The 23077-nt window shown below is 38.6% G+C and overlaps 1 protein-coding gene across 3 annotated transcripts in view; it reads left to right on the forward strand.

Annotated features, from left to right (window-relative positions):
* Nucleotides 1-23077, forward strand: part of CEP112 (centrosomal protein 112) — a 285142-nt gene that overhangs the window by 74581 nt on the left and 187484 nt on the right. For all 3 annotated transcript variants that reach the window (XM_032776336.2, XM_075071883.1, XM_075071884.1), the window contains 6 exons: nt 1539-1682; nt 8702-8856; nt 9191-9320; nt 10904-10996; nt 12269-12328; nt 17197-17276. In XM_032776336.2, coding sequence (XP_032632227.1) covers nt 1539-1682; nt 8702-8856; nt 9191-9320; nt 10904-10996; nt 12269-12328; nt 17197-17276 — 662 coding nt within the window. The remainder of the gene's footprint in view (nt 1-1538; nt 1683-8701; nt 8857-9190; nt 9321-10903; nt 10997-12268; nt 12329-17196; nt 17277-23077) is intronic.

Consider the following 23077-nt stretch of genomic DNA (forward strand, 5'->3'; position numbering starts at 1 on the left):
ATGATTTAGAGTCAGAAAAACATGTTGCATCGTGTAACATTTACTTTAAAAAAATGTAATCAGGTATTCTCTGATTTTGTGCTTACTGAAAAGACCTTTTTTCATCTGTCCCAAATTTTTAATAAAGAAGACCTAGATAAAGTTCTTTTTCTCCTGATAGTAAATATTGAGCCAATGATATAATCATGTTAGTTGCTTTCATTGTGTGGAGTTCCATTCATCGTTTGGGTAAGAAGTTTTTGAGTAACTGCTACAAGGACTGTCCTATAATGGGTATCCATTAGTTTTTTTTAACTTTGGTGGTCATTTTAATATTCCTGTGTTTAAGGATTGGTACTTTTTAATTTCTATTTTCAGATTATTTTTAAAAGCATGATAACTACAATTGAGTCTCTTGCAATTGAAAAATAGATTCATTTTTCCAGCACTGACTTTCCCCCTCGATACAGTTTTAATTTTCATTCTGACAGTTCTGGGAAAGACTTACATTGTCACTGTTCGCAGTAGACTCTATGAAGAGGTGGTCCTGATGAATAGCATCGCTGCATAAATTTGCATAAAAATCATAAGATCAGCATTTCCAGTATGTTTCAGGCACCTGACAAGGAGACTGACCACTGCTGTGGTGTTTTTATTTAAAAAATAAATATGTATAAATGAATATGGTTTTAACAGTTTTCAGAGTGCCATTACCCACGTTTATGTGACATTGCGTTTTCTTTAGGTCATTATTGTGAGTGAAATGGGCATGTTTGAAACCTGAGCAACACACTGTAATGGTTCATACCATCAATCCACCAGACAGGATCTGGCCAGTTTGACATAAAATTATTGCCAGGACGACTTGTTAATCAATTTAGATTAGAAGGTCCAAATTTTTAAATATATTTAGGTGCTTAGGAGGCTAAATCCTAATGAAGCCCTTTTTAAGATGAGATTTTTGGCTTTTAAATCAGTTAGGTGTTACAATGCTGATGGAAGCAACTCCTTAATACCTTTACAAATCTGGGGGTTCTAGCTCTTAACCCAGAAAGGGATGTGCTTAGTGTTACAACGGAAGTAATGTGTTGGGCAGTATAGTGTGGTAGCTCAAGACTGGTGTGTCAGATAACACTCTCTAATTCAGGTAAGTGGATAGTTTTGTTTCCAGGGTCCCCAGTCTCCTACATTTTGAGACGTACTGTTAGAAGAAGGAAAATAGTTGTGGAGAGCAAATTATTTGTACAGGAGAAAATTTACAAAGTTTGTACATCAGTAAGTGGTTCAATTTCAATATTAAAATGAATACAAGAGCAACAAAATTAAAGGCAAAAACTACAAATTTATTTTCAATGTTCTGTAAAAGGTAAATATAAATTGGTTGGTGTATACATATTTAAGAGTCTTTCCTTTTTAGTTTGGGAGCAGTGATACAGAAAACCTTATTATGTATTAATAAGGGGGGAAATGATAAGGTTTTTATTCTAAAGGTCAGAAACATCAGCTGTACAGTTTTATAAGTCACTGAATAGTCTGGTGATATTTTTTTTTAAATATAGCTCCATAATGCTGTGGCAGAAATGGAAAAGGAAAAATTTGATCTTCAGAAGAAACACACAGAAAATATCCAAGAACTGCTTGAGGACACAAATGCACGTCTTAGTAAAATGGAGACAGAGTACTTGGCACAGACAAAGGCAACTGTAAGTTTTTTATATCCAGATCATGACCACAAATATGAATTGCAATGTTTAGGTTTTGTGCACCTGTGCATTTTGGAATGCTCATTTTTCTTATGACATGGTGTATCAGAAAGTATTGGGAAAGGAGTTCAGATAAGAATTACTTTTATTTTGTCCCTCCACAAAAGTGTGCATAAAGACTGTGGAGCTGAAAAACATTTTTGACAGTATTACACTATCATGCTGCAATGCTATGACATTGCTTCATCAAAGAGATAGTAGAAGTAACACTATTTCATTTCAAATGTCTAGGCAGTTATTTTTTTCAACAGAGTCAGATTAGAGATGCTTGAATCTCACTTCCCTGCTTCTTTTAACAAAAGTAAAATGGTGAATTCTAGGGTTTCTGAAAGGTGCTGGTTTGGTAGCACTGGAAGCTACAATCCAATGCAGTGTGGACAGTTCCAGTGCAAAATTCTTCAGACTTAACCATTAACCTGCCTTTGATCTGGAGGGGGGATAATGTTTAGGAATGAAGATGATTCAGTCTCCATCTTTATTTAGTCCTTGATTTATCTGCTGAGACTAATAACAACGTATTTTTTGTGATGGAAGTTGTTAATTGAAGTTATTCATTTTGAGGAATGTGACTGAGAGCGCCCTTTCATTACAGTAAGCAACCAACTTTCTTTTCTTTAACTGGGAAAAAAGACTGAGTACATACTGTAAATACTTTATGAAAATGTTTCCTATTATTAATTTTACTTTCTCACCTTTCCTCCTTCTATCTACTGCTTCTCCCTGTTCATGAAGATGAACTTTTCCTTTATTTTCCAGTTCAGTTGGTTTATGCCCAAAAAAGGTGGTTGACACTTTGTTTATGAAAGTCTTGAGAGTTATCATTTTGCTCAGCTACTCCTGTTGTCATATAAGCATAACGATAATCTGTTGTTGTTGTTGTTGTTGTTGTTTTTTGATAATACATAATGTGTCCAAGTCATTTTATTAGTGCTTTATGTCAGGGATTTTGTATGTGTGGTTCTTAAGAGTGTTTTTAAGAATTACTCCACTAGAACAAACAAATATTAAATGAAAAGCTTCCGTTTTGACATTACCTATTTTTTTTCAGTTAGCATAATGAGTCCATGTAATGCAGAGAGTGTAGAAATAGTAGGATCCTTTTTAAAGGCAGGTATTCATCACACATCTCCCTGTAATTGCTCATCTTTAGAGCTCCACCATCACAGTTATAATCTTTTCAATGTAAAGCCTGGGCGAAACTCACTGAAATCCATTAATGCAGCTACCTCATGAACACGCTAGGAGATGTAAGTGAGTACTTCTAAGGGCATGTCTACACTACAAAGTTAAGTTGATATAATTTAAGTTGACATTCAGCCACTGCAGTAATTAAGTCAGTTGGGTGTGTCCATACCCGACACATTGTGTTGGTGGAGTGCATCCTCACTAATGATGCTTGCATTGATGCCCAGCACATTACACTGTTACACTGTGGGTAGCTATTCCACAGTTCAGCTAGCCACATGGGGTTTTGGGATGGGCTTGCAAAGCCTCATGAGACCAAAACATTGTCATGGGGAGAGGATGGGACCATGGCATCAACCTCCCATAATGCAGTTTCCTCCCTGCCTCTCTCCCATGATATCAATGGCAAACAACCCATGATTTTTCACACCTTTTTTTGAAAGTCTGGCTTCGGCACATGTATGTCATAGCCTGAGAAGCATAGACCTCGCTCAGCTGTGCACTCTTGTGAACATTACAAACACCTCGCTCTTTATCCTGCAGTATTTCCAGAGCTGAGACAGGAGCTGCCGCACAGAACATTGTGATGTCATTCAAGCAGCTCTGATGCAAGCCATAGAACAAAACAGTGCCCGGTTGCTGCTGACAGCCGCGCAGCAGTTGAACATGATGAAGCACCATTTCTGGTCCCAGGAAACAAACACTGACTGGTGCAATCTCATCGTTATGGGATAATGAGCAGTGGCTGCTGACCTTTCTAATGTGGAAGAGCACATTCCAGGAACTTGGTGCAGTGCTTTCCCCAGCCCTGAAGCACAGCAGCACTAAAATGATACCTGCTCTGACAGTGGAGAAGCAACATTCAGTACATAGTGGATGGTTTTGCTGTGATGGTGTGCCCTAACTGCAGTGGGACAATAGATGGCACGCGTATCCCTATCTTGGCACCAGACCACCTTGCCAAAGAGTACATAAACTGAAAGGGATATTTTTCAGTGGTGTTGCAAGCACTGGTGAATCACAGGGGGCCTTTCACGAACATCAACATGGGATTGTCAGGAATGGTGCATGATGCACATATTTTTAGGAACATAGGTCGGTTCAGAAAGCTGCAATCAGGGACTTTATTTCCAGATTGCAGAATAACCATTGATGATTTTAAAATGCCAATAGTGGTGCTGGAAGATCCAGTCTGCCACTTGCCCCCATGTTCATCTCCATGGGGGAGCATGTGTGTGGAAGCAACAGTTGCTGCTTTTGAGAGGGTGCTCATTTTGTCATTAAGGATAATGCCCACCCAGAAGTGTGGAATTATACAGGCAGTGTATTGGAAGATAAGCAGTCACTGGGGGTAACCTTTCTTTGCTCAGTATAGCAGTGGTAGACAATCCTCCCAGGAAAGAAGCAGTAGGCAACTAACCCTCACCTAAATGTGTTCTAACACACTTGGAGAAGAAAAGAGTTCATTCTGAATTCCACATAAGTTTTTACAAACCTCAAGGGAGCGCACTATGTATCGTTAAAATACTAAAAGGCAGATAATTTGAAACTCAGTTGTGAACTGTATTTACTGTACACAGTTTATAAAGTAAATATTTGCTAGCAAAAATCAACAAGTTTCTTTCAAAGAGATATCTTGTACTTTTGTCATCAAGATGAGACATTAAAGAAAAGTGATAATTTGAATGAGCTAAAGGGCAACGTGAAACAAACTTTATTCTGTCATTAATGAATGTTGAATTGAAAAATTAGCATTCAGACCTTGTCATAGACAACAGTAAATACGGAGAAAAATGGACACAATCTGTCAGCAAGACTGAATTTAAGAACCATCAAAAGCAGACAGATCTTGCTGAGCAGCTCCTGATTTAATAATTAAACAAGGTAGAGTTCAAGGCATGGCTTAAGATGAAAGACTAGCCTGTCACTGAAAATTAGTTTCTCTTTTTTTGTTATTTTAGATTTTTTTCATTTTTCATGGCGTTTCATACTATCAGGAGTGCCATTTATTGTGAACAAGTGAATTGGCTGAATGATATAATTCTTGTCAATGTTATAATACAAGTGTTTCCCCCACTAAAACAAGCATTTATTTATTGGAAAAAAAATACTTTAGTGCAGATAGCAATAGTTATGAAGTGTGTGTGTGACTTAGCATCGATAATTATAAAACACTGAAGCAACAGTGGATTACTAGCTATGGAAACACTTTATGAAAATTTATGAAAGCTTCATGGCTTTATGAAAAGGGTTTTTTGGCATTAGTTTTATTACATAAGTAGCCATCTATACCTCATATATTTTCAGCCATCTCTGCCATAGACCTTACTTTACCATTATCCATAGCAGTAGTCCTGTGGTAAGTGTCTATGTAGGAGGATATTTGGGAAAAAGAGAGAGGACTGGGAATGTGTGCACACCATGCAAGTGATTAATTGCAAGATGAGTTAATGGTCTAAATCATCAAAGTCAGCAGGGTCATTCCAGACTTACATCTGTGCAACTCAGAGAAGAATGTTTGGGGGAGGGATTTGGGGGTATGTAATTTTGCTGAGTCAGCCAACTTGAGGTCCTGAAGAGTGATGTCTTCTCCTAGAAGCTGAATCTCATCTGTGTAATACAGCCAGACACTTCAAAGAGTTGAAAGCATAGTGTTGCTCCTTAAATTATTCCCTCCCCCCGAACACTCATGCTGTATATTTTACTAGACTGTGACTATTTATGGTAAAAGGCCCTTAATAGTTACATCTCATAATTTGTGATATTCTGTAGTAAGAAATATGCTGTGCTGCTAAAAGGCATCTTCACCTCCTAACATTTTAAATAATATTTGGGTGAATATTGATGCTTAATATTGACTGAGTTTTTTGTATTTATTTTTGTTAAGATACAGAGGAACTCACAGTCCCTACTCTGAGAAGTTTACAATGTAAATTAAATGGATAATTCAAAATGCATTGAGAGACCCAGAGGAAGGCTCTGATTTAGCACTTTTGTGTCTTCTTTTTAAACATTTGGGTGATAGTGTTTTCCACTGACATTGGTTAGTGTTTGTCATGTTAAAAATGTTTTGGGAAGGACATGTTTCCTAAGTGAAAATGCAAGAGGGAATTCCTTGTGGATGGGTGACAGTAATTTCAAATTATAGATCTGTAGAAAAAACTCCTAAGGAGAGCCAAAACAAATCAATAGTTTTGGAAGATCCTTGATGACTCTTGTTTGTAAACTGAGAGTGAAATCTACCCAGAGGGTATAAAATGAATACCCACTGTGGTTAGATTAGTGCACAAATCTAGAGTGCGAAAGCTTTCACAATTGATTGGACAGAGTTTAATATAGCCTTTTGCTTAAAGGGCCAGATTCTGAGCTCTGATGTAGCTGCTGCTTTGACAACTGTTTTAGATCCTGATCTTGCATTAGACTCCCTATGGACAGCCTCCAAATGCAACATCCATGTAGTCCAGGAGCTCTAGTGACCCATACTGTGCAGTGCACATTTCAAGAGGAGTATCCAACAGCTGATGGATTATGGGGGGGAATACCCACAGTACATTGAACAGCCTATCAGAGAATTCAGGGATATTCTTAAATATGCTCTTCATTAAGGAGCATACTGACCAAAATACTGACTGGATAAAGGATGGCTCCTCTTATTAGTACTACATGTACATAATAAAAATGCCAACTGTTTTCATGCAATTTATAAAAGATATTACCTGATTTGAAACTACTGCTGTATCTTGTTTTAAAATTTACAACCATCAATGCAATTCCATATTAATTGTAACACAGTTTCATTGCATGCTACAAATTTCTTAGGGGATTGGCTTTGTTGTGCCCCAGTTGTCATCTTAAGTTATCTTTGAAGGCACTGTTCTCATTGGCAATTAAGTTGATAACTTCTTTTCTTGCCAAATTTCCCCCAGCTGGCAAAGTGGGATATCCTCCTTATTTTATCATATGATTCAATCTATTGGGTACAGGATGTCTGAAAGCTGCGGTTTGTCAAAACCAAGATAGTAATCTCCACTAGCTACATGACAAATCCTGTAACTTAAAAGTAAAATATACTTGACTTTCTTTGTTGTCTAAACAAACCAGACCCTGCAGCTGGCTTTGCATTGGTGGAAAGAGTCTCTTTCAAAATGCAACACAAGTGTATGGTTAAGTTTGGTGTGTTTGAGAAAATATTTTAGACTGTTTTGCAAAGCTTAAGTAATGCTATTCTGATTGCATGAGTGTGTCAGAAATGTCTCCAGGCACATTTAAATATACTACAAAACTCGAATGGAGTTGACAGATGTTTGAGTTTTTACTTTCCTTAAACAGAGGGTGAAAATATTCTTCCACTTCCTCTCCCTTCCCCCACCTCCAAACCTTTGTTAATATAAAAATAACTTTGATTTGAACATCCTGAAAAGGCAGCTGTGTCTTATTTTCCCACCTCTGCCTTCCCAGGAATTCTATTCTCATTTCCTTATACACTAAGATTACTTTAGGAAAGAATGGAAAAGAGAAAAAATATATATTCTTTGGAATTCTTAGATATTTTTATTTTAAGTTCTGAATGTTGTGAAATTGTGTTTAACACAAAAACGTTCAGTGTACATTTATAATGTATTGAAAAGGGATTCGTTATAAGGAGAGGTAAAGATAGAGGGAAGCAGGCAGGGAATTTGGAATGCCTGTGTACTAGGCCTGATCCTGATTGCCATGTCCCCTTGAGCCAGAGTATCTCTTTCTGTGTGCTTCCAACTTCCCATTTTTGAAATGGGGATAATGCCACCTTCCTCATGGAGTGATGTTTGTATCTGTGAACAGTAGTTGTTAATATTTGTAAACTGATATGAAGACTTACTAAAAATGTGTCAAACATCATTGAATATTGTAATAAATGTATCATAATCAGTCCTCTTAATAGCCCCCTAATTTATAGCATGCCACACTTATCGGTATATCTCAAAATATCTCATACACATATATGAGCACATTTACTCAGATACAGAAAGAAACAGTCTTTTATGTATGGGAAATGTCTTTTATCAGCTGCTATATCATGTTATTTTTCCAGTCTCTTAGATGTTCATTATTTGCAGTAAGTCTCTTTTAATGTCACAACTTCTGAATTCTTCAGTTCTTTGGTACCTCAGTATATTTATTGGGAACAGGCATTGGCTATGATTTCATTTTAGTAACTGAATAAGTATTTTATTACAGTAAACATTTGGTGCCAATATAACGTCCAAATTAAATAAATTGGATTCCATAACAACATTATAAAGGCTTTATCTGACCAACTGACTTGTTTGCTCTTGAAAGAGACTATAAATAAAGAAAAAATATATATGTTTCCTGGTATTAGTCTTGAAAGTTTAGTTTTTGGCTCTGTCTTACATGAAGGCTGTCTATATTGTCATTAATCATAATGTTGTTTGTTTCTGACAGGTATGAAGTAGCTCAAGATACATTATCCTTAATAGCAATTTTTTCTTTAAACTGTTTGTTTTGCTTCATATTATAAAAACTTTATAGAAATCTAGTGCGAGTATTGTTCCACTTTGGGTCTAGTGGCAGAGGTCACACTTTACTTTGTTTGAAACATGTATATTTTGAAAGCTTTGATACGTTATAGAATTTACTGTCCTGACTGATAACAGCTTTGCTTTTATAACTCTTGGTTCTCTGGACCACCAGAGAACTGCAGTTGCTCTAGGCTGTTGAATAACAACAGGAGTGTGCACTAATTTATTCTTAACAATGACCTATTCTTTTAGAACCAGATGGTCAAAGAACTGGAGGCCCGTGTCCAGCAGCTGACTGTAGAGGCTGAAAGTAGTAATTTACAGCGTCAGAAATTATCTCAAGAAAAGACTGATCTAGAGCAATGCTACCAAGCAGTATGCACCGAACTGCAGGAGGTGAAATCAAGGTAATTAATAAAGTAGTCAGAGTTTAAACCAAAGCAATTTCAAAACTAAACATCACTCTCTGTCTTCAAGAAAATCAGTGCTCAATTATTCAGCCTTAGGAAATTGTCATGAAAATTTACCAACCCAGGTGCAAAAACCACCGTTCGACACTCACCAGGATGTTGATCATGAAAAAAATATATATATTTTACATTGTACAATTTTATTTTACATTTTATCAATTGAGAGGACTAGATGGGTGTGTAGAATTTTGCAGAAGCTTCAAAAATTACATAAAACAAATAAAATTTGAAGCCAATTTCCAGTTTATTTTTCCTTTGTTATTACCTGTAGGTGCAACTCCCTTCAGAAAGAGAAGGATCGCATAATACAGGATTATGAACAGAATATTCAACAACAACAAAACAAATATGATATTGACATAAATTTTATGAAACAGGAACATGCTCTCTCAGCAGCTAAGGTATGTTTACAGACATATAACCTCCCAGGAATAATGGGCATAAAAATGCTTGCCTACCAGTTAAGTATATAAGAGGACACACTTTCCAAATGGTCTGTTAGGCTTCAGTCCTGCAAATATTAAGGTACGTGAATGACTTTACACGAAGGATGTATAATGTATCAAAGAGCTACTCACTTGCTGTGATGGCTTGGGGGATCTATCTGCAGAACTTTTGAAATTTGGTTGATATTGTGAAGTTGTGTTATGAAATTGCTGTAATTTTTGAATGCCTCAATATATACGTGGATTGTACCCCTGCATGTGTGACCATGTCCATCCTCCTAGACAATATACAGCGGAGGGTTGTTAGAACTCAGTGACCTCTATTCAGGTGAAAACACCTTGGAACATTGGGTTGGACTCATACCTAGGAAAACTAGTTTTATCCTACCCCTCTGCAGGGAGGTGGGAAAATAGGAGCAATGGAAAATAACCAAAATATAGAACAAAGAAAGCCAGGTGTTGGAAAGGGGGGCATATAAAGAGAGGAAGAGCACAGCTAAGAGGAGAGAAGGCAAGCTGGGGAAGAAGACTCCACGAAGGAGAAGTAATGAAATGTGAACGCCTGCATGAGGGAGCAGATCCTGTCTGTCTCCCTGAGCCCAGATGGTCATCCAGGGACTCCCAAGGGAGGATAAACTAACAAAGGACATTGTGGTTAGGATACATATTGTTTTGTATGTGATCTGTACTCTTTTGTGCATTTTATAATTACATAAAAGAGCAGTAATATGCCAGAATTCTGTGCAAGATGTCTCTGTGTGTTATATACTTCACAACTGCCTCATTCCTACTGGGAGAGTTAAATGGTAAACCATTTAGCTGAGCTCTTATTTTGGATGTATGAATGTAAAGTTTTAACTTGAACATGCAAATTTTGACAAAAAGCTTAGAGAGTTGGGTGAGGCCTGTTTGAAGATTTGTTACCAAAAGAGTTATGAAGAAAAATATTTTTCTTCAGGTACATATTAAAATATTGTCTTGTTTTTATTCATGAAACATTTTGTTGCATACATCTTTGAATTGAACCTTTTAAATAATCAGCACAAAAATGTAAGAAATTATTTTTTTTTATAAGTAGCCTTTGTGATAGGTTATCTAGCCTGCATCATGTTCACATCAAATATATATTATAAAACCATAGCAAATTTCAAAAACAGTGGTGTATTCTAAACTATTGATTAGCCTAGAACAAACATGGCATCCACATTTTGGTCTGAATTACTGGAATGCTAAGATCTCTGATAAGAAAATGATAACTGACTGTATCCATTTTATTTTCAAAATTCTTTCTTAAATCAGCTGCCTGTTTGTTTTGTTTTTTATTTTTGTTTTGTAATTTTTGACTACAGTCCCATCTGCACTCTTACGGACAAATAGAAATGAAGTACATATGACTAGTGTTGAAAAAGATTCTTTTCCAAATTTATAATTTTTTCTACTTTTTTGATGCAACTTTGGAAGGGGAAAGAGTAACTTATTTCTGTAGAGTAAATAGAGATTAAAAGACAAATATTCACTCTTCTATTAAATCCCTGCAGGCATCTGATGTGATTGAAGAATTAGAACAGAGTGTGTCTGAATTAAAACAACAGTTACAAGAATCAGAACATCAAAGGCAGCAACAGCTGAGGGTGAGCCCTGAATTTTTCACTCAGGAAAAATGAAAAGCCCTTTTTACTTGTTCCTAAGATTTGTATGAATAGATTGCCAAACTAAGATATATTTTGGAGGTCTTGAAAATCAGAGGAGCCGATCCCTCTACACTTAACAGAGTAGAACTTTTTCTTATTCTTTTGGATAAGGCTTTTAAAGAAACTTTGTGGCTATTTGTCTTATTTTCCTATGTGTTGAACTGATACAAAAATGTCTATCAATGGATTACACAGAAGTACAAAGCTGAAAGAAATCCCTGTCTCTGTCTTTCATAGCAGTATCTAAGTTTATAAAAGTTAGCATAAACTTGTTTCACGATTGTTACAGTGCATCCCTGTTGGAGCCCTGGGTATCTCCTTTTCCCCACATCTCATCATGTTCTGTCGTTACTTGGGGAAGTGTAGCCATTTTGACAGGGCTGCCCAGAGGGAGGGGGAAGTGCGGCAATTTGCCCCAGGTCCCGGGCCCCACAGGGGCCCTGCAAACCGCTCTGGGTTTTCGGCGGCAGGCGCTGCCCGGTGAGTACAAGCATTGCAGGCGGCAGGAAGAACCAAAAAAAAAGCTGCGACTGCTGTACTGCTGCCGCTTCATTCTTCGGCGGCGATTCAGTGGCAGGTACTTCACTCCGAGAGGGACCTGCCACCAAAGTCCCGGCCCTGCCTCAGGCCCCCTGAATCCTCTGGCCGGCCTGGCATTTTGATGGCACAGGAGGACTATGTACTACTGTCTTTGAAATCCTTCAACATTTTTGTTTGATAGGGTGAATTGTTGTAAAGCAAGGAGGAAGCACTCTTTCTCCCCTCTTGCATTCATCAAGATCTAACTTCATTGCTTCCCATCTTATTTTAGTCTGGGAAGCTAGGGACTAAGGGCTTGTCTACACACATACTTACTGTTCAGCATGCTGGTATGTAAATCTTCAGCATATTAGCTTGCTGTGCTCTAAATGGCCGTGTGGACAAGCCCTGAGACCTGTGTGTTCTGGCTGGTATTCTGGAGACACCCCACACTAATCAAGTATTAGTGATAATGCCGTGTAATTTTTAGAACTAATATAAAACATATTAAAATTGTTTGGAGATTAATGTTTAATTACAAAATAAAGTTGGACACTTTTTGGTTGATATGAACCGTACTGCACTCTAGTAAAATGTACAGGTTTTGTCTAGGTAAAGGCTGCTTTTGAATTATAGTAATCTGTTTAAAGAAGTAGCGATTCCTTATTAAAAAATCAATTCCTCAATTTGCAGGATCAAGAACACAAATTTCAACAGGAAAAACTTCATTTAGAGCGGATTCATGAAAAAAAGGTAGCGTTTGAAGGAAAAATGAAAATGTTATGTGCACTTTCAGATGTCTTAGGCAGCAGCTAATGATTTAAATCCACAAATCCATAAAAAAGTGAATATTGGGCAGAAAGGGGGTATGTAACTGATGAAACCTAAAAGCTTGTCTAGCAGTTAGCAGCTTTTAAACAAAGATTAAGCTGTTAAAATGTTTTCCAGAAGTATAATGTCTGTTGTTCGAAACATATTAATGCCTGCTATTTAATTCACTTAGGGTGAAATTCACCCCAGTGAAGAGGATGCAGACAGGGCCCTATTAGGTACTACTTTTGTTCTTAATGTGATTTTTCACTCTCTGCTATTGCTTTAGTAGAAGAGAGAGGGAGTTTGAAATTGCTATTGATATTTTAGCATTTTTCCCAACAAATACTTACTGTACATTTTACTTGTACCCATACATATGCTCTATCATCATCCAGAGCTAGTGTTTAGAGATCAGAATTTTTTTTTTAAAAAATTGTGCTTAGCACTTATAGTACATATTTAATCTTGCAGCACTTTGCCAATGTGTACAAATTTTTATACTTAAGCATCAAAGCTGTTGACATGAAACAGTCATTCATTGCAAGAGTTAATTATTCCACATGACTTTGTTTTTTTAATGACTTTGTCTTTAAAGTCAAACCTGTGTTCAGCTGATGTAGTGATTAATAACAGAATGTATGTATAAAAGTTTACATAATGGACTTGCATGACTTATTTTTTAAGCTTTAGTGACAAACTCATGATGTGAATGAATTGAAATACAGCTGCACGTGAGCTACTCTTCATTTACTTATAACAAAAGGAACAACGGATCTAAATGATGCATTGTTTGCTAGATCAGTGTTATAGAGGGCACACAATTTATGAGTTTACCCTGTATAAGCTTTATAGAGGGTAAAATGGATTTATTTGGGGTTTGGAGTTTATTTGGGGTTATCTGAGTGTTAAAGACAGGAACACTTCTGTTAGTTGCTTTCAGTTAAATCTGCAGCTTTGGGCATGTGGATCAGACCCTGGGTCTGTGTTGGAGCAGACTGGCATGGGGTGGGTAGAGTTAAGACTGGCATTGGAGGCTGGCAGGGAGACAGAGATTGGGAGCTGGGGTTGGAGACTGGGTGGGTGGCATTTCTAGAATGGCCTAACTTTAGAGTGCTTGACTTTGCAACATTAATAATATTTTAATAAAGCTATTTGTATGTAATAAATGAGTCTTGTTTTAAAATGGCACACATAATTTTCTTTAAAAATATTAATGATTACCAAAACAATTGTCATTGCTACAAGAACAATTCAAGTCTAAACTGATGCAGAACCAGGTCAAAATATATGTGCACATATATGCATATATGGGAGTTATTATTTGAATTGGAATGATTACTTCCTACCGTGTTCATATTATTTACTCTCTCTTCAGTTCAGCTTTCGTTTGCCTTTCTATCTCTGTGATATCTCTTGAGAGCTTCAGGTCAAGAATGAGTATTGTCATCCCATCCCTTAGGGAATATGCCCTTTGACTCCTGAAATAGATAAGATAAAACTTATTTCAGGATGGATTATATAACTGTGTGATGATAAACAAGATGGGAAAAACTTTTGTTTTGACAGAGATTAGCACAGGTGTCCACATGTTCAAAAGCATTGATGTAACTGTATACCGTGAAAATCTTTGAGATGAGACAAAAAAATACATGTGAAGATGTTATTTACATATGCCCATAAAATAGAGGACTGATTCACCTATAAAATACTAAAAACGATAGCGTGTTGTTGAGTAAAGGAAGTGTGCATTATGAGGTATAATCTGTTCGCTTAAATACATACCAGTATCTAATAACCTTTATTGATCTATGGTGACTATTCCCTGTTAAGATCGTTGAACATCAAACAAATAATAAGTAATAACCCTAAATGTCACTGTTTGATTAAGGATACTAATCTACTAAATCAGGAACCGGTTAGGCTAAATGGTTTTACAAGTAAAGGAAACACCTGCTTTTTACAAATAATCTGCTTGTATTCCAAACAGGCAGCTAAGTGTAGTAACTGTGATACAATATTATCAAGAGGAGTTCTTGTAACAGCTGTTATACATATATAATATGCTAGGACAGTAAATACTGACTTCTAAGCACCCTAATGGAAAATCCCTCTATCTCTGAGAATGTTCCAAACCAGCTAAATACTCAGACTGCCACACATTTAGCTTCTGTACTGAAACTTGCTACCAGTGAGTCTTTTTAACTGTTTTTCTTTTCTTGTTTTTCATCTGAGATATCAGTATGCTATGTTGGAGTGTGTCAGTTGCATCTTGTTATAGACATTCAAGGTCATTGATACTAATACAGATTCTTGCCTAGATATTTTCTAGAGATATGATTTCTGATCATATTGTGCAAATACTTTTGCAATATGTAATCAGCTAAAATGTACTGGATTCCTGTGGTTCACATTGTAGAAGTTTATAGGGTGTGGGAGTTTATTGAATTTTCTTTTTTTTTCCCTTGAGGCTTCTGTAGAACTACAGAGGTGCTTTGTGGAGCCAGAGTTGTGACTTCCCATCATTTGTACATGTTCACAACACTTTTTAGCTGATGGCACATGTATTGCTTCTAAATGTTCTCAGTGCCATTCTAGACTTCTGTACTTCATAAACCACATTTTCTTTGTTTGCTCCATCTGTTCTTTTTCTCTCTCTGCTGTAATTTCATCACACTCATCAGTTTGAAATTAACAAATATTTAGTGCCCACTTTATCCTAATATCAATTCTTATATACTATCAATAAATATAATAATGTATGCAGAACCATGCAGTCTCTTCAATTAGGTATACATAAAATTATGCACCAATTTCATAAGCCTCTGAGAACATTCATATTAATCAAACATCATGCTGCAAATAATTGGGTGCTAGAAGACCGCTCCCTAAATTTACCACTGCTCTTTGTCTCAAAGAAAATATAGCTACTTGGATAACATCTCCACACTATTGCCTCAGCAATGCTCTAAATAAAATAAATAAATAAATCCTTAACACCTCACCTGCCTTAGGCAAAAACCAGTGTGAACAGATGCGCTTTGTACCATGCCTGGAAGGTTGACACTCTGAAATTCACTTCCCCCTGTTGGCCCAACAGAATCAGAGTAAAGAACCCTCCACAGATTAAAACTTGCTACTAGCCACCTGACACAAAAAGGTAGGGCATGTTAGAAACGGCCTAGGAGCTCTGAACTGGTTTACAGGGAGAGAGGTGATCTCAGATAGCTAGGATCTATACCATGTAAAGCCTTAAAAGAACAAAATTGTCAGCTTAAATTGCACCCGGAAGTCTTTTTTTTTAATCATTATTATTTAATACTTGTATTACAATAGTATCCAAAATGTGCTGGGTGCTGTGTAAACATTTAAAGCAGTCCTTGCCTCAAAGAGTTTATAATCTAAATAGTTTTAAAAAAAGAGAAAAAAGATGAAATTAGGAGAAATGGGGTCTGTAAGATAGATTAAGCATGTGTGTCAGTACACATCTTCTGGAATGTGTACATGTGAGGGGGGCAAGGGTGTTTGTTTTGTGTGTGTATATGTACATGTATATGTATGATTATGTTAGTATATACATATATTGGCTGACTGAGGAGTTATATTTATGTTAAAGATTCTATAAGCTATTATGGGTGTGCATTTGTTTGGGTGTTAAGGTTAGATGCACAGTTCACATATGCTGCAAAATTACAGTACCCAAGAATTTCAAAATGATAACAGATTAATAAATCTTGACTTATCTTGTGCTTATTGAAGCATGTGGCTAAGAGTATATACAGTCTTTCTCACATGCTTGTTGAATCACTCACCTTTTATTTCAATGAGGATGAAGAATTCTAGAGTAGTCCAGTTCTCTTCTTCCTCTGTATCTTTTCTTTCCACGGGGGCAACGGCTCTTGGATGCCATAGTTTCTGAATGTATATTGGGGTCGGTAACCTCTGGCATGCGACTCGCCAAGGTAATCATCCTGGTGGGCTGAGCCTGTCTGTTTACCTGCCGTGTCAGCAGGTTTGGCTGACCAAGGCTCCCACTGACCGCGGTTCGCCGTCCCAGGCCAATGGGGGCGGGTGGCGGGAAGTGGCATGGGTGAGGGATATACTGGCTGCGGCTTTCCACCACCCCCATTGGCTTGAGACGGCGAGCCACGGCCAGTGGGAGCTGTGATCGGCCGAACCTGCCGACGCGGCAGGTAAACAAACTGGCCCGGCCCACCAGGGAGCCGCGTGCCAGAGGTTGCCGACCCCTGATGTATATTATACTGTGGCCAGTATGTTTAAGTAACTTAAACCCATTTAATATTATTTTTTAAAAATGCTTTGTGAAAAAATCTTTATAAAAATCTGTTGTAAGTTTAAATTCAAACAAGTCAATGAGTAGGGACTCATGTCTAGGCTATTAAGCAGTGTAAGATATGGTTCAGACAAATCTGTATCTCTTATCTGCCCTTTATTTCATGATCTCTTAATATCCTCATACTGGCAATTGATACTAAAGAAAAAACTAGTTATTTTTAATACAGTTACTGTATTTTTAACACTAGAAGTTTAACGTTTCTTTGGACAGGAAGAAAAATCACACTAGTAGAGAAGGTTATATTCTATAGTCTCAGCCTGCTGCTAATTTTGTCCCTAAACTTTGTTTGAACTGTGGAAACATCACATTACATATGTTGATTATATTTCAACAACTTCTTATCTAAATCTATGCGAAACTAATTTATTACATTCAAAATTGAAACAATGCTCAATCATTCTGTTGGTCACATACTGTAATAGCTAAAATGTAAAATTTTTCTTTGAAATGGTAGATTCATGGCTTCCAAAATGACCTTGATAAAGAGAGAGGAGATGCTCAAAAGAAAATTCGCAAACTGGAAGAGGCTTTGAAGTAAGTGAAACATGTGATAAAGAATAATTTCTTTCTTTAAATGTCTCTGTTTTTATTCAAATTCAGTAAGTAGACCATATGCTTTGTGTTTTATAACAGCACTCTATAGTTTAGTTTGGGTCAACTTTCCATTATAAAACCTTATTTTTAGGGTTTTATTAGTCAGCTGTAAAAATTAAAAAAAAAATTAGTTCATCTGGTTTTAAGTGATAGGAATGTAACAAAATAGAAGTTAGTGGTTTCAGATGCTCTTTTCCCCTTAAGTAACTCAAACCAGCTTCAGTTTAGAACTGACATGTTTGCAGACCATAATTCCTTACTGAAGATTAGTTGTTGTGGACATTTATTAGGGGAATCAGGTTACAACTGAAAAATTCATGTATTGTTGTTATTTATTTGTATTGTGGTAGTACCTAAAGTTGTGCCCGTAGGTACTGTACAAACAGGATTCAGTGGTTAAGATGCTAGCTTGAGACTCAGGAGACCTGGATTCAGTTCCCTTTATCATTACAGATTTCCTTTGTCACCTTGAGCAAGTCACTTAGTCTCTGTGTCTGTTCCCCACGTGTAAAATTTCCTTATCCTCCAGACCTGTTGTGAGGATAAATATATTAATGATTGGGAAGTACTCAGATATTGCAGTGATGAGCATTGTATAAGTATATAAGATGGAAATGTATAAAAAAGAGGCAGTTCCTGTCCCAAAGAGATTACAGTCTAGTATAAGATGAAACACAACAGGTGGATACAGCAAATAGACTGGGGGAGTTCGAGCAACAATACCAATTTGCATGATAGCAGCCGTCATGACACATCATCTTCCTTTCCATTGTTGAGTTTGTAGTAGGCATTGTGATAGAGGAGAGTTGGAAGGAAGGATTTGAAGAAGGAAAATGTGGTACCTTTGCACATTTCTGTACAAAGTTCCTCCCATTCAAAAGGGGAATCACGGGAGAAAGTGTGAAGGTCCTTGCTGGAAAATTTTACAAATTGGCAGGCCAGGCAGGCATCAGTTGCACAGCGGGTGCAAGTATTGACATCTTGATACTGTATAAGATATTACAGGTAGGGCAGGGATATGCCGTGAAATCCTTAAAATGAAGACTGATAATACGTGTTAGATATGGTGGAGAATGGAGAGCCAGTGGAGGATTAGTCAAAGCAGTGACTAAAGAAAATAATCTGTGCAGCAGCATTTTGGAAGGATATAAATAGTCAAGATGGAATTTGTTGCGGCCAGACACAAGTGAGTTGCAGGAGTCAAAATGATGAGGTTAACTTATCCATTTTATTTCACTAAAAAGTGACTACTGGAAATGCACACTAACATTTTCAGGGAAATGCATCTGACAAAGTGAGTATTCACTCACAGAAGCTTGTGCTTCAGTACATCTGTTAGTCTATAAGGTGCCACTGGACTCTGTTGCTTTTTACAGATCCAGACTAACATGGCTACTCCTCTGATTTTCAGGGAAGAATCATAAGAATTTGTATCACTTAGATTTAAAAAGGCTGATTTGGATCTAAGATGCTGTATTTGAGCTCATTTTGTGTGTCATATTGCATCTAGTAAGTGATTTTCCAGGATTTGTGCCTTGTATCTGGAGGCAGAATCTGGGTTTAAAACATACATTTCAGTTGTTTTGACATAATACATCCCATGTGACAGCTTTTCATAGTCTAAGTAGCCCATTGTGTCAGTGATTAATGAACAAAGTAGACTATCTTGTCTAGTGTGGTGTAAGCCTTTGTAGTGTCTGATCTGAAGTGTAGCATCTTGGGTCTAAGCACAGGGGGCCAAAATTAAAGACAGAGACCTGGATTCTAATCTTAGATGTATAGTTTGAAATGCTACGTGTCTTGAAAATTCACTGTCATGCTAATTCAGTAGTGAATTTTTCAAGCTGTGTGAAGACACATGCTGTACATCTGAGTTCAGAATTTAATGTGGGAGGCCATTTTTCAACATTGAGCAGTTTAATGGGCTGTTTAAATCTGATAACTGGATTCTCAAATCAACACTTAAGAACCTAAATAGCCCTTTTATTACATGTAAGTGTTCATTTGTACATTCCAACATATTGAGATATCCAGTTTTGATAGCTTTGACATGTAATGTTAATTTAGGACCAGTCATTCTTAATAGTGTTGAGTAGTACCTTAATCTGTAAATAATCCCATTGATTTAAAAGATAAAGAGGACTGGATAAATTTGAAATCTTGGACTGAAGCAAAGATCTCCTTCATACTTCTCTACTAATTCCATTATTTTTATCTGTATTCACCCTCGAAAGCTTATGCTCCAAAACATCTGTTAGTCTATATGGTGCCACAGGACTCTTTGTTATTATTTTTATTGGTGATCAGAAAAATCAGATTAGACCAGTATCCTTCTGAGTACTTTAGATTTGACAGGCCAGTGATGGTACTGAGATCTTCTGGAGCTGTCATGAGAAAGCCTCCATATCTTCTTATAAATATAGTTTATATTGACACCCAAAGATCCCCAGTTAGGATTAGAGATCCATTGTTTTGAACTTTGTACAAACATAGATAAGAGATAATTCCTGCTCCAGAGAGTTTACAATCTAAATCATCATCTAACAGTGTCACCTGACCTGCTTATGCACAGTTCTTCTTTGAGTGACTATACATATGCATTCCTATCTTGGTGAGCCCAGCACAGGATCGTTGAAAACTTTTTCTCTCAAAGGTACCCATTGGGTGGCTCAAGCTACCATTGCTGCCGTGCATCACTTCATGAAAGTGGAAAGGGCAGAGCCCTCCCGTAAGCCCCCTTAGTTCCTTCTTACTGCCTGTGATGGTCATTGGAACTCTGTTCTGTCCTGGTCCCAGAATTTGTAAATATAATGTGTGTTTATGTAATTAGTTTAGTCTTCAATATACTTAGGATAGTAAGTTTTAGTTGTGTTTAAAAGAAAAAAAAGATTTTTGGACTTGTTTTCCTGTTCGCAAGCTAGACATGGAGCAAGATTTGGGCGGGTTGTCCTTCAGTCCCTGTTCAGAGGCACTCTGATCCCGTCATCTGTTTTCATGACTTGTGAGTCATCAGGAGTGGAATGCACATGTGCAATCACTCAAAGAAGAAAAAATGGTTACTGACCTGTTCCATAACTGTTATTCTTCAAGATATGTTGCACGTCTGCTCCACGATCTGCCCTCCTACCCCTCTGCATTGGAGTTTTCTGTCTAAAAGGACCCGGTGGTGGTCCTTTATACCTGCATGCAGTGTGAGCTGCCCCAGTGGGTATCATGGCGGGAGAAAAATTCTGACAACTATTCTAGAGGCGCACACACACACCTACCGTATAATGGACATGTAGAAAACATCTCGAAGAGTAGGTTACAGAACAGTTCAGTTACTTTGTTTTCCTAGCAGTGGAAAAGAACTTATCTCTATAGACAACAGATAACCTGTCTCCAGGTGTGCCCCAATTTTATCTATTCTGGACTATTTATTATACCTGAAGTCTGAGCTTTTCCTTTGCTACGTCTTCATTACTGGCCGTATCGGCAGGTAGCAATCGATTTCTCGGGGATCCGAACGAGCTCCTGTCGACTCCGGAACTCCACCAACGCGAACGGCGGTAGCGGAGTCGACAGGGGGAGCTGCGGATGTCGATCCTGCACCATGAGGATGGTAGGTAATTGGATCTAAGATAGTTTGACTTCAGCTACACTATTCACGTAGCTGAAGTTGTGTATCTTAGATCGATTCCCCCCCCCCCCCAGTGTAGACCAGCCCCTTGTCAGCATTCAAAGTGATCTATCAACATCTCAACGTACTGTTTTCAGTTGGCAATTGAAAATTCTTCAGCCATTCCACTGTTGTAAGATTCCTCAAAGGACTAGTTAAGATATCTCCACTAGTCAGAAAACCTATCCCAGTCTGGGATCTTGGTGCTGACAAAGTTAATGCATGTTCCTTTTGAATAACTGGCAGAATGCTTTTTAATTTAACCTATTGCTAAAGACATTTACAATTAAAAATTTCAGGTCATGTTAGACTTAATTGTTCACAGAAAGAGCCAGCCTTTCACCACGGCCCACACCTGCCTGCGACTGATGGGCCACACAGCTGCATGCACCTATGTGGTAAGCCATACCTTGTTCATCTGAGGTCCCTGTAAGGGCGGCTGGCCTCGGTTTACGTTCCCAGCAGCCACGCCTGGACCGAGTGGTCGCGGTGCCGAGCCATCTCCTCTCGTCTCTGGACTGGTGGCGGGATCCCTAGTCAGTACTGCAGGGAATCCCCTTCGTGACCCTGGCGCCCTTGCTCACCTTGGTCTCAGATGTGTCTGATCTGGGCTGGGGAGCCCATCCGAGCAAGTTCAGTACCCAAGACTGTTGGCTGCAACGTGACCTAACCCTTCAAATCAATGTCTGGGAGCTCAGAGCAGTTTTCCTGGTGTGCCTTACCTGGAAGGCAAGGTGGTGCAGGTCCTAACGGACAATACTGCTGCAATGTGCTACATCAGCAAGCAGGGCAGTGCCAGGTCTTTGGCCCTTTGTCGGGAAGCGCTCATCCTCTGGGACTTTTTTGTGCGGCACGCCATTCATTTGGGGGCCGCCCACCTGCCCAGAACCAAGAACATCCTAGCAGATCATCTTGGCAGATCTTTCTCATCTTGCCATCTCCATCTAGAGGTGGTCAGTCTAATTTTTCACAGGTGAGGAACTCCCCAGGTGGACCTGTTCACGTCCAGACAGAACAGGAAGTGCCATGTGTTCCGTTCTCTGCTGAGCAGGGACAAGGGTTCTGTGTCAGATGCCTTTCTGATTCCATGGTCGGGAGCGCTGATGTATGCCTTCCCACCGGTGCTATTAATCCACAGCATCCTGCTCAAGGTGAAGCAGGACAGAGCGGCGGTCATCCTTGTAGCCCTGGCATGGCCTCATGAGCACTGGTTCACTGAGTCTTTTGGTAGCCGTCCAGTTGCAGCTGCCTCTTCTGCTGGATCTGCTGCCCCACAACCATGGGAATCTGCTGCATCTGAACCTGGCGGCAGTGTACTTGACGGCCTGGTTTCCGCATGGCTGAGCGCGGAAGAACAGCAGCGTTCCACTGGTGTCCAGCAGGTTCTGCTGGGCTGCAGGAAACCCTCCACCGGGCTACCTACATGGCTAAGTGGAAGCGGTTCATGTTTTGAGCCTCGGATTGCCTCATCCGGGTGGAAGAGGTCCCCTTGCAAGAGATCTTGGACTATTTACTGCACCTTAACCTCCAGGGTCTGTCGCTGTCCTCAGTGTGCACCTGGTGGCCATTTCGACTTTCCATCCTCCGTCTCATGGCAGGTCAGTCTTTGCCCATCCCATGACGGTGTGGTTCCTGAAAAGTCTGGAACACCTTTACCCGCATGTCTGGGACCTGGTTCATCCTTGGGACCTGAACTTTGTGCTCACAAGGCCTCCGTTTGAGCCCCTGACTTCCTGCTCCCCTCTGTTTCTCTCTTGGAAGGCCTTCTTTTTGTTCACTATAACTTTGTTCTGTAGGTTGTCCGAGATCAGGGAGCTGATGTCTTACCTGCCTTATACGATATTCTATAAGGACAAGGTCCAGCTGCGTCTGCACCCGGCATTTCTGCCCAAGATCATCTCCTAGTTCCATATCGGTCAGGACATATACCTACCTGTCCTCTCCCCGAAGCCTCATACTATGGATGAAGAATGCAGACTGCATACTCTGGACGTATGGCGGGCGCTGTTCTTCTACTTAGAGAGGACGAAGCCATTCTGTAAGTCTACATAATTGTTTGTTGCTGTCATGGACAGGATGAAAG

Source organism: Chelonoidis abingdonii, chromosome 13 (genome assembly GCF_003597395.2).
Source record: "Chelonoidis abingdonii isolate Lonesome George chromosome 13, CheloAbing_2.0, whole genome shotgun sequence".
Lineage (NCBI taxonomy): Eukaryota > Metazoa > Chordata > Testudines > Testudinidae > Chelonoidis > Chelonoidis abingdonii.